Source organism: Lonchura striata, chromosome 29 (assembly GCF_046129695.1).
Source record: "Lonchura striata isolate bLonStr1 chromosome 29, bLonStr1.mat, whole genome shotgun sequence".
Taxonomy (NCBI): Eukaryota; Metazoa; Chordata; class Aves; order Passeriformes; family Estrildidae; genus Lonchura; species Lonchura striata.
Genome location: NC_134631.1, coordinates 7,150,393 through 7,162,655, shown reverse-complemented (window position 1 = coordinate 7,162,655; position 12,263 = coordinate 7,150,393). Strand labels below are relative to the sequence as shown.

General features: G+C 57.0%; 1 protein-coding gene across 1 annotated transcript in view; it reads right to left on the bottom strand.

Annotated features, from left to right (window-relative positions):
* The window catches only part of LOC110468027 (uncharacterized), a 619,922-nt gene extending 607,929 nt beyond the window's left edge, over window positions 1–11,993 (bottom strand). The window contains 2 exon segments of the mRNA XM_077788935.1: window positions 10,663–11,171; window positions 11,952–11,993. Of these exon segments, the coding sequence (XP_077645061.1) occupies window positions 10,663–11,171; window positions 11,952–11,993 (551 nt within the window).
* Window positions 11,994–12,263: the final 270 nt, after the last annotated feature.

Here is a 12,263-nt window from a genome sequence, read left to right as displayed (position 1 = left end):
GAGCGCCGTGACAGCGTCCTGCAGTTCCTGTCCAAGCACCTGCAGGGCGAGTGCAGGGGGAGGCGTCGCTTGGCGCTCCGAGGCCTCGTGGCGCTCGGCACCACCAGTGTCTCGGTGAGAAGAGCGCAGGGGCTGAAGCCGTGCTGCCAGCGTGGGGCTGGGGAAGGCAGTCCCTGGGGCTTGGCTGGCCTTGGGGCACTGGGGCAGCTGCTGCCAGCTCTCCTGCCTCCTGCTGCAGCTGCCCCAGGGCTTTGGCACAGGCCTTGGGCCCCTGGGCCCTGTGGCAGCAGGATGGTGTTTCACACACTTGTGTTCCACAAATAGATGGCCATAAGGATGTGGAGCCTGCATGAGAGGCTCGTGGAACTCCTGAAGGAAGATGACAGCACCATGCTCAGGATGACCACGGTTCTCCTCAGAGCTTTATTTTTCTGCAATGGTGCCCCAATAACCAGCACCATCGCCCTGCAGCTGGCTGAGGCACTCCTGCCACTCTTTGACAATGTAAGGGTCTGCGCCTCCAGCCACGGCCAGTGCGTGCTGCCCGCACACTTTGTGCCCTGTGCACTCACAGGCTGTGCCCAGGTGGGCCTGAAGCAGCTGATGCTGAGGTCTTTCTTCCTTCCTTTCCTACAGGAGGACAGCCAGGTGCAGTTGTGCTCCCTGTTTGTCTTCAAGGAGATGCTGGATTTTTTTCCGGAAGAGGAGAGAAAGGCCCTGAAGGCACACGTGCGCCAGAGCCTGCTGCCCCTCTCCTTGCACTGCCACGATGAGAACCAGCGAGTGGCAGAGGTGAGGACTCGGCAGCTGCCGCTGGCCCCTGGCAGGGGCTGGGCTGGCCCTGCCCTGGCGCCTCGCAGGCTGCAGCTCCTGCTGGCCTTGGCACAGGGACGGGGTCCTGCGCCCTGGGCTCTGGGGCCATCTCCGCGTCTCTGCTGCTCTCCAGGCTTCTCAGGAAACACTGCTTTGTGCGGCCGAGTTCCTCAGGAGGAGGGACCTTGAACAGCTGGTGAAGAACCAGAAGCTGTGGCAGTTCCCCGAGTGCCTGGTAAGGAGGGCCGGGAAGCCGCAGCCCCAGCCTGGAGCAGCCCCTGAGCGCGGTGCTCGGTGTGCGGGCTGGCAGCTGTGCCCCTGCCCGCTGCTGCAGCCCGAGGCCGCGCGGGCTCTGCTCCAGGCTCCTGCGGCCCCAGCCGGGTGCCCATGGAGCCCCGGCCCGGGGGGCTGCGGGGCCAACCCTTCCCTCCTGCCGCTCTCTCCAGCTGGCAGAGGACAGCAGCAGCGTGGCCGAGCACCTGCGCCAGGCCCTGCCCTACCTGCAGAGCCCACAGGAGCCCCTGCGAGAGGCGGCCGTCAGGTTCATGGGTGAGCCACGAGCCGGGCCAGGAGGGCGTGTGGGCACAGGGCTGGCGGCGCCGCTGGCAGGGAGCTGTGCCCTGGGCCTGACAGGCTCTGTGTTCCCAGGGACGGCCGGGCGGCACCTGAGGGGGAGGAAGGAAGAGCTCCAGCTCCTCTCTGAGGGTGAGTGAGGGCAGCGGGCTGCCAGCGGGGGCTGCCGGGGGAGCTGCGAGCCCTGCCCCAGCTGCGGAGGGCTCTGCTCCCTGTGCGGACCAGGGCCGGCGTGGGCAGAGCACACAGAGCTTTCAGGGCACCTGGGGGATTCGTGGCCAGCAGCTTCGGACTGATCTGGCTGGTCTCTGCTCCCTCTGGCCATGGCCAGAGCCTGCTGGGATGGCCCTGGCACAGAGTCCCCTCGGGTCCCCTCAGATGTGGGAACTGACCATGGCTCTGTTCCTCTCTCTTTCAGCCCTTGAAGGCATGGAAAATGACAACAGCGTTGCCGTCGCAAGCCTGGCAGTTCAAGTATTGTACATTCTCCAGGAAGCAGAGAGAGCTCCATATTCCACCTTTGACAGCCTGCGTGATCGGCTCTGCAGGGCATGGAGGAGACGGCCTCGTCTGTCAGGGCTCGGCTGGCTGCGCTGCTGGAGCTCTGCAGAGAGCTGATCCCAGAGGCTCTGTCTGCTGGGGCCACCTGAGCCAGCAGAAATGTTTTGTTTCTTTAAGGTTGTTCTTTTCTTTCTTTTTTTTTTTCTTTAGCGTATAAATATAGGATGTGTTGCTATAGACAGACTCCCAGGATCTTTCTTTTGCTGCCCAGGCTCTGCGGGGCCTAGGGGAAGAGGGAGAAAAGGGTTCCTGGGCTCAGCAAGCTGCCCAGGCATGCAGGGTTGCAGGGAAAATGGCCAGAAGCCCCTTGACCTTTGGTGGTTCTGCTGAAGCCTCTGTGCTGCCCACAGAGCAGATGGGCAGGGGCTGGAGCTGTGGGGATCTCTGTGAGAGCGGTGCCTGGAGATGGCCACAAGCCCTGTCCCAGGCAGGAAGCGCCATCCGTGTCCTCCTGCCCGTGTGTTGCTGGCTGGATTGCTGAGGGCTCCCAGGTGCCTCTTGCTGGGGCTCCTCTGGAGCTCCTGTGGGGCTGCGGTGCTGCTGCCGAGCAGGTTGGCCGGGCTGGGGAGAACCTGAGGAGACGGGGCCACAAAGGGATGAGGGGCTGTGGGAGCCCTGACAGGACAAGGCAGTGGGAAGGCACGGGGGGGACGTGTGAGGGAGTGGGTAATGTTGGCTCAGGGAGGAATATGGGTTGGAGCCAAAGAGACCACTCACCCCGATGTTTATGTGGCAAACAGAGCACATTTATTCTCAAGCCCTTCCTTCTAAAGGACCTTTGAAAACCCAGTCTGGATTTCACTGCTCTGATCTCTGTGCCCCTTCAGATTCTGGCCTGGGCAATGCCTGCAGCCTTGGGAGAGATGTGATGGGCCCGGCCCCTGTCAGTCAAACCAGGGCTGGTACATTCACCCCGTACAAGCCAGCCTGCACAGTGACACGGCAACAGAGTGCGAGGCACAGCTCCGGGAGCTCCCCGTGAACCTCAGCTCTGGGACCACTGTCTGCCCCAAGCTTCAGGGGCTGCAGTGGGAGCCCGGCTGGGCTCTGCCCTGGGGCCATCCTGCAGGGACAGCTGCAAACAGGGAGCATTCCCTGCCACAAAGAGCCAAGCCAGGGCTGCAGGGCAGCTGCTCCAGCCCCGACTGCACTGCTGAGTGCTGTGCTCTGGGGCTGGGGCTCCCCGCACAGGGGACTGCACTGGTGTGCCAGAGGAGACAGAGAAGCTGCAGCTTCAGCCTAACTGAGGTGGGTGCGTGGGCTGGAAAGAGTGGGGAGGCTCCAGGGGATTCACAGAGCTCATCCTGCTGCAAGGACAAGGAAAAAGGAGAGGGAACTCAGCAGTGAGGAGAGCTGGGGGCTGGAGAGCAGCTCTGAATGACACTAAAATCCCACCAGACCTCTGAGACATTGCTGCTCCTCAGCCAGTGACAGGATGAGTCCCTAAGTCTGGGGCTCAGCCTTCCTCATGGCGAGGGGCACAAAGGAAGGGAACAGTGTGATGGAGACTGGAATAGGCTGGGAACTCACTGGGGGAAAAGAGGAAGCAGTTGGGATGTAAAAGGCAGGGAGAAGAGAGAACAGTTCAGAGAAGGGCTGAGCTACTGCTTGAGCAAGCTGCAAAAAGTCATTTGGGGTCATCCCAGATTGATTTCATTTCAGAAGTTATTGAACAAGTTTATTTTTTGGGTGGCTGCATGTTTTCTTGAGCTGTATTGCTAAAATGCTCAAGCCAGTCTGTGCTGCAGGTCACCCCATTTCTCCTTTGGCTGATTGCAGCCCGGTGCTGAGCTCCAGCAGGGCCCTGGCAGAGCCCAGAGCAGCCTCAGCACCCGCAGAGCCCGGCTGCAAGGAGAGAAACCAGAAAGCCCCGTCAGCTGAAGGCTCCTGTCCCCTTGTCCCAGCCGCCCGTGGTGCCCAGGCCATGCTGGCCGTGCCAGAGCTGTGCCCAGAGCTGCCCATCACTGCTGCCTTTGGGAGCAGAGCAGGAGGGCAGGACATGTGCCCAGCCTGCAGCCAGCCACGGCACCTCCAGCCCTCAGCAGCTGCCCAGAGCAGGACGCTCCTGTGCTCGCTGCCATCTCCCCAGAGCTCTGACCCCACCATCCCCAGCATACAGGACCCACCTCACGCCATCCCCCGCTGGAAGAAAAGCTGCTCCCAAACGATGCCCTCAGCCTTCTCCAAGGGCACGGCCCATCCACGCCGCAGCTGCTCCCAAGCACGTCCTGATCCAGACTGGACTCCACCTGAAACGCTTCCTCTAGAAAGACAAACATCAAATTATGGAAAATAGGTTACAGACAAAAAGGGGAACAAGAAAAAAGGTCAAAGATCTTACCTCTGTCAGGGCTTAAGGAAGGCCCAAACCCTGCATGCCAAGGAAAAACCCACCATGGTTGGGGAATCCCAGGCTTTCTCCCTTCCCCTGCACTGCCCCCATGGTGATCCCAAAGCAAACAAGGGCAGTGGAGCAGCCCAAGCCCTTCCTTGCCTGCAAAGCAAAGCAGCCCCTGCACAGGGTCTGGAGTCCCACCTCTGCTCCCACCATGGGGGTTTGTTTGTGTCGGGCTGGCTGCCCCAGCCCAGCCCCAGCCCGGGGTACGGTGGGTGCTGGGGGCTCTTGGCAGGGCCAGGAGCCCACTCCCATTTCGTACCCACCCCAGCCCATGCCCCAGCCCTGCCAAAAGCAGCCTGGCAGCCGACTGAAGGATCAGCTGCATCCGCCCCAGCAAAGGGGGAACCTTTGGTTCCCAGCCAGGCTGTGCAATGCCCAAATCTGGGAGCATCCCCCTGCGTGTGGACTTATCTGCAAACTCCCTGTGGAACCTGGCTTTGAAGGAGATGTCAGAATCAAAGTCCACCATCTTCAGCCTGCCGGTGGTCAGGTGGAGCAAGAGGTTGTCATCCTTGACATCGTCCTCACTGCCCCCAGCAGCAGCAGGGCCCGACCCTGCTCAGCTCCCGAGATCCGACGAGACCGGGCGCTCTCAGGGCGGTGTGCCAGAGGCACCTGGCAGCCCCTCAGCAGCGCCCTTCAACCCACAACCCTCCAGGCACCAGTCCTGAACATCACGGGGGCCCCACACAGCCAACAGGGATGCCCATACCCACAAGAAAATCCAGAGACAGACCAGAGCTGTCCTAGTTTAGGGAAAATTTGGGAGAAAACCCTCTGGAACGAGCCCCCAGAAAACAAACCTCCATGGCCCCTCCCCACCCACAGGGTTTGGGAAAAAATTTTCTCTGAGAGAAGTGGAAAAGAACATGTTTATTTAACAAACAAAGCACTTCCCAGCGCCAAAAAAATGAACACCAGACGACGACAAAAATCTTTCACCACTCTGAAGAGATAAACAAATCCAGAAAGTCTTTCCTGGGAGTGGTCGCCCAGGTCTGGGCGCTGGGGATTGCTCTGGGCACTGGGGATGGCTGCTGCAGATCAGAAAATAAAGGCTTCTGGTGTTCCTTGGGGTTTCCCAGATCCCAGTCCGGAGCAGTTTGGATGGTATTCCAGAAGAGGAAAGGAAAAGAAACAGTCCAGGGAAAGAACTGGACTGCTCAGCTAAACTAACTAGGAAGCAAAGGCAAAAGCAGAAGCAAGCCAAGCAAGCAAGCCCGCCAGCACTGGCCTCTTCTAGACAGCAGATCATGGGGGGAGGTGAGCCGGCTGATAACAAGGCAAAACAAACCTTCACTTTCTGAATCAGTTCTGAAAGCACAGAACAGAATATCAAACATAAACAGAACACACGATTGGAGATACAAACACCATAACGTCACCTTCGGACATTCCACCCCTTATCTCCATATCTTCAACATCATGTAAAAACTCCATCAAGTAAAAACTTCTATCTTTCACTTGCTCAAACCTTTGACACGTACACATTTCTTTCTGTCTCATGTCTGTGTGTTTTCGTGTACAGACACTGGCAGCAACATCCAGCAAACAGTGATATTTGCACATGAGTCTCACCCCACAATCAGATCCCCCTGAGGTACACATCGTGTTGCTCCATCTCTCTGCATTATCCACCATGTACAACCTGGTCCCTGAGCAAAGACAATCCCACAAATGGGTTTGTCTGTACTCGAGGCAGAATTGATCCACACTGATTTCCCTAACAAACCTCTGACATGTGCCACTGGCACTTTATCTCCATCTCCTATATTCAGGGGCTCAGATTGGGCAGGACCTGCTCAATTGGTGGAACCTTGGCTGTTAACTAACCAGGTGGCCTTTCCTAAATGCTGCTCCCAATTTTTAAAGATCACCCACCCAATGCTTTTAAGGTGGTTTTTAACAGTCCATTGTGCCTCTCCACTCTGCCTGCAGCTGATGCATGGTTTGGGATGTGGTACACCCACTCAATGCCATGTTCCCTAGCCCAGGTGTTGATAAGGGTGCTCTTGAAATGAGTCCCATGGTCTGACTCAATCCTCCTAGGGGTACCATGCCTCCAAAGGACCTGCTTTTCAAGGCCCAGGATGGTGTTATGGGCTGTAGCATGAGACACAGGGTAGCTTTCCAACATACAGTGGTGGCTTCCACCACGGTGAGCACGTAGTTCTTGCCTTGGCGTGTCTGGGGCAGTGTGATGTGGTCAATCTGCCAGGCCTCCCCATACTTGTACTTGGACCCCTGCCCACCATACCACAGGGGCTTCACCCGCTTGGCCTGTTTGATGGCAGCACAGGTCTCACAGTCATGGATCACCTGAGAAATACTGTCCATGGTTAGATCCACCCCTCGGTCTCGTGCCCACTTGTAGGTGGCATCTCTGCCCCGATGGCCTGAGGTATCACTGGCCCATTGTGGTCATAGCAACAGCCACTGGCTTAGGCTCAGTGTCTGGTTTAGCTGTTGGCTTAGGCTCCCTGTCTGGTTTAGCTGCTGGCTTAGGCTCACAGTCTGGTTTAGCTGCTGGCTTAGGCTCCCTGTCTGGTTTAGCTGCTGGCTTAGGCTCCCTGTCTGGTTTAGCTGCTGGCTTCGAGCCGGGGCTGTTGGCTGCAGCCTGAGTGACTGGGATAGCTGCTGATTTATCTCCCTGCCCCCCTTCCTCTGTCTGCTGCCTTACAGTGTCTAGCAGGGTGTGATAAGCACATGCCAGGGCCCAGCTCACTGCAATGATCTTTTTCTCCTTAGACTTATCATGGCATTTATCTTTCAGGTACTTTGCCACCTCAGCTGGATTCTGAATTTGTTCACATGGGAAGTCCCAGGCTATAGGGTCAGAAAATTCCTTTAAGATTTGGCCCATATGCTCCCATTTCTTTCTTGAACTCCCTCACATCTCCTGAGTTGAGAGGTACCTCCACATAACCTATTCCCAGAATTTGGGTTGGTTGTCCATGCTGACCAGCACTGGGGTTAGGGATCATTCCCAAAGCTACTTCCCTTCATGGATATAGAGCTTGCCCTTCCCTTTCTCTTTCTCCCCTTGTTAGACTACGAGTAACGCAGCGATTTTCCTCAGGGACCGGCTCTGGGATTTCTACCTCTTGGTTATCAAAATCTCCCCCTTGATCTAAATCTGGGTAGACTGCTGGTGGTGCTGGTGGGGGTGGAGGAGGAGGAGGTATGTATGGTAGAGGGGGTGCAGTTGGAACTTCCTTAGGCTTTTTATTTTTCTTTTTCCCTCCCTGGGTGCTTCAGGCAAAAAGTTTTGCTCTTGTTTCCCCCACTATCCAGAGAGCAGCATACTTGCTCTCTTCCTTATCAAAAGGTTCTCTAGAGTTTACATAAATGTTTAATGCCTGGAAAATCCAGTCTTTGAAGTTTCCAAACACTGGCCAAAATAAATTACCACTACAGATTTGTTTTCCTCCCCATTCTTTTATACAATAATGTATCATTTTTGCCCTATCTTTCCCTTTCCTTGAAGGATATTCATCCCCAGATTTTATCATTAGACCTAACGGACTGTCAGGGGGGATCTGGGGAAGCGTTACCGGGGTCCCCGTCCCCATGGAAGCAGAGGGCTTGCTTTTCCTCTGTCCCATCTCCCAGGACACCTTCAGGCACACACACACTCGCGGCCCCTGTTGGTGCCCAGCCCCTCGCGGGCTCTGCAAACCGCACTACTCAGAGCTCTGCCCGTGCCTCGTCCTACAAGGACGTCTCACGCGTTATGTCCTGGGATCCCAGCCCAACCCAGAGGATCCCCACTTTTATACTCACGCTGTCCTGCGTCTTCGCCCGGCTTCGTGCACAAAGATTACGGGGTTACCGGGATCCCTTGTGCTCAATACCGAATTTGGGTTCGTCGGTAAGGGTCTGGGAAGGAAAAGCCTGCACCAGGGCCGCTGCAGAGGCAGCGGGGCGCCTCCCTGATTAGGAATTCCCACCCGGTCACCCTTATCCGAGTCACGGCACCAAATTTGTTATGGACAAATTCAACTGGGGAGGCTAATTATAGATAAATCAATTAACAAGAATTTATTAAGCATGCGGTATTAAGCAAAAGAACAGTGCTGGGCAGCCGGGGAGCCTCTGCTCTGCGACGGAGCACCTTCCCCCTTTGACCTTTTTGTTTTTATATGTCCCTTTTTATTTCCGGTTGACGTATTTTCTCTCTATGCACTCTGCGTTGGTGCAATTGGTTCCTGGGGGGTCTTTTTTTCTGCCCTTGGTGGTCAGGAATGAACTCTCCTCATCTTCCTTGCAGATTGTCCTTGGCCTAAAAGTTAACTTGTATATAATTAGTTACACAGTCTTCTATGCTAGTTGCATTCCCTACTCAGTTCAAATTATTTCCTTTAACACTCATTTTGATGAACAACGACCATTTTATTTATTACACCCACTCTCTCCCAGTGCCTCTCAGCATGTCCATCTCTCTGCTGCCCTCGAGCTCCTGGCCCGGCCCCGGCCGCCTGCTCCCATCCAGCTGAGGTGGTTCCAGGGCCAGCAGGAGCTCTCTGTGGTGGCCACCGACGTGGTCCCCAACGGGGACTGGACCCACCAGCTCCTGGTGCTGCTGGAAACCCCAGCCCAGGGCGGGCTCACCTCAGTCTGGAACACCCTGTGAGCCAGAACTGGGGTACGGGGGAGGAACTGGGGGTGCTGGGAGAGCCACTGGGATGTGCTGGGAGCACCTGGGAGGGAGTTGGAGAGAGCCTGATTTCAACTGGGAGAGGAGGTTGTAGGTTTGGAAGGGCTAAGAAGGGGTTTGAAGGATACTGGGGAGGGTGGGATGGGGTTCTGGGGGTCCTGGTGGGCACTGGGAAGAGACTGGGAGAGGATTTGGGGGTCCTGGGGTAGTTGGGGCGACTGGAAGGAGGCTGTGGGATCTTGAGAGGGACAGGAGGGGCTTTGGTGGGTCCTGGGGAGGTCAGGAAGGGATCAAGAGGAAGGTTTCAGGGGATCCTAAGTGGGCTGGGAGTGACCTGGAGGGTGCTTGGAGGGGCTCGGGTGTCTGTGAGAGTTTTTGAGAGATCCTGACCCCTGCGGACCCTCCAGAGATGCTGCTGGATGCTGCCGCAGCAAGATGCTGACAGGAACTGGAGACTCCTGAGTTGGGTTTTGTCTTCCTGGCACTGGGGATCGGGTTCTACCTGTGCAAGAATGTCTGGGGGGGTCCCGTGTGTCGTGTCCCCCCTCCTCTAGAATGTGTGCACTCCCCGGGGCCCCCAGCCCGGTGTCACCCCCTTTTCTCTGCCCACAGAGCTCCTGAGCCACTGGCGGCCGCAGCCCCTCCCCGTGGCCTGGGGCCGAGCCAGGACGCCCCGCTCCATCATGATGCTGATTTTGGGGGGGGTCAAGTGTCCCCCCAGCCCTGCTGTCACTCTGCCCCTGCCCCCTGCTCCCAGTGTTCCCAGTAAAGCTTCCCAGTTAAACCCAGCCCAGTTCATGGGGGCACTGGGGAGGGACTTGGGGGGACCCCACGGCGGGGCCGGCCCTGGGCAGGGAGGGCGGGTCCAGGTGGGGAACACTGCCTGCTGCGGGTCTGCCCGGCAACTGGTGAGTCATCAGCCCCGCTCGCTCTCATTGGCTGACTCTTCTCCACCGCGTTCTCTCATTGGCTGAGGAGAGGCCCGGCAGTGCAGAGAAGGAACGGGAGAGATCCCGCCCCGAGCACCGGCACGGGGACAACAGACCCAGCCTGGGCACAGGGAGGGAATTTATTACCAACCAAACCACGGCAGCACCAGGAGAAGGGAAAGAAATCCCTCCAGCGCCTTCCCCCACCCAACGGGGATCACCCACAACAGGGTTATCCACCATGGAGAGACGGGGACATCCCAGTTTAGACCACAGCCAATTTTATTGAGTGTACCAGGTGTTTATACAGGGATTGACTTGTATGGTGCTTATATAGGGCTCTGTATTTGGTAACAATTTCCCATTGGTTACACATTCTTCGTGACATCCAGTAACCTGGGAGCATTTATCTTATCACAAAGTCTCACACCATGTTGCTTGGCCACTTCTTGCCCAGGGAGACAAACTGTGTCTGTGTCTCCCACAGTTTCTGCTCAGTCAGGCCTCAGATATCAAGCCCCTTTATCAGCTCCATTGCTTTACTCTCTGTTTTATTCCCCATACGGGGACACCAGGGCTCTGCCCCACGGGGGTCACTGGGGATCATCCAGCCCGGATCCTCCCATGGGAGATGGAGCTGCAGCAGCGCACCAAACTCTTCCCTCACTCTCTTCCCTCACTCCAAGCTCTTCCCTCACTCGGGGCACTCACAGGGCTTCCCTTAGTGGTGCCTCCGTTGGTGTTTGGTCAAGGTTGATCTCTGTGTGAAGCTCTTCCCACACTTCCCACACTCGTAGGGCCTCTCCCCGGTGTGGATGCGCCGGTGCTTGGTGAGGTTGGAGTTGTGCTTGAAACCCTTCCCGCAGTCGGGGCAGCGGTAGGGCCTCTCCTCTGTGTGAATCCGCTCATGACTTAGAACACTGGAGCTGGTCTGAAACCTCTTCCCACACTGGGGACACGCGTAGGGCCTCTCCCCAGTGTGGATGCGCTGGTGTATTCTCAGGTCTGAGCTCCAACCAAAGCTCTTCCCACATTCCAAGCACTCATAGGGCCGTTCCCCAGTGTGGATCACCTGGTGCTCGACCAGGCCAGACCTGTCTTTGAAGCCCTTCCCACACTTCCCACACTCGTAGGGCCTCTTCCCAGTATGGATGCGCCTGTGTCTTCTCAGGTGTGAGCTCCTCCCAAAGCTCTTCCCACATTCCAAGCACTCATAGGGCCGTTCCCCAGTGTGGATCACCTGGTGTTCGACCAGGTTAGACCTGTGTCTGAAGCCCTTCCCACACTTCCCACACTCGTAGGGCCTCTCCCCGGTGTGGATGCGCCGGTGCACGGTGAGGCTGAAGTTGTGCTTGAAGCCCATCCCGCAGTCAGGGCAGCGGTAGGGCCTCTCCTCTGTGTGAATCCGCTCATGTACGAGGAGACTGGAGCTTCTCTGAAACCTCTTCCCACACTCCCCACACTCGTAGGGCCGTTCCCCAGTGTGGATCCTCTGGTGCTCGATCAGGTGGTAGCTCCAGCTGAAACCCTTCCCACATTCCAAGCACTTGTGGGGCTTCTCCCTGCCATGAGGCTTCTGCACCAGCTCCGAGCTCCGCCTGGATCTCCGCCCACCTTCCTGGCTCAGGGGAGCTCTTTCCTCCCCACAGCTCCCTGGGCTGGGTTTGCAGCTCCTCCTCCTGCAGCATCTCCGGGGCTTTTCCTCCTCCTCCATCCAGCCACGCCCTGGAAATTACAAATCCTGGTTTGGGGAAAAAAAACAAGAGGAGAGCTCCTTGGACTGGAGGTTCCTCCTTACCCAAGTTCATCTCAGGAAGTCATTGGGAATCTTGTGTCTGTAAGAACCTCCAAAACACCAAGATTCAGCCCAAGAATCCCACAAACTTTAAGACACAAAACAAAACCTCCCTAAACATCACAGCTCAGCAAAAACCTCCTCCAAAACATAAAGATTCAGCTGCCACATAAAACCAAAGCACCAACATTTAGCCCAAGAAAGCTCAGAAACACCAAGATTCACCCCGTGAAAATCGTGGATCCACTTCACAGTCACCTGCTGCATGTGGAGGCAGCAGCACTCCTGGGCTGGGGGGAGGCTGCAGACACAGCGAGTGGTGGAACCTTCTGCTGCTTCCTCTTTCTGCTCCTCCTCCTCCTCCTGTGTCTCTGCTCTTCCTCACACTCCTCTTCCTCCTGCTATTCCTCCTTCTCCTGCACAATCCCACCCTCTCCTGCCACCTGCATCGTTTGACCATTTTGTTCCTCAAGCCTGCTTCTCCTTCCCTTCTCCTCCTGCCCCCAGGCCCAGCACCCACTGCCGGCTCCCTCTTGC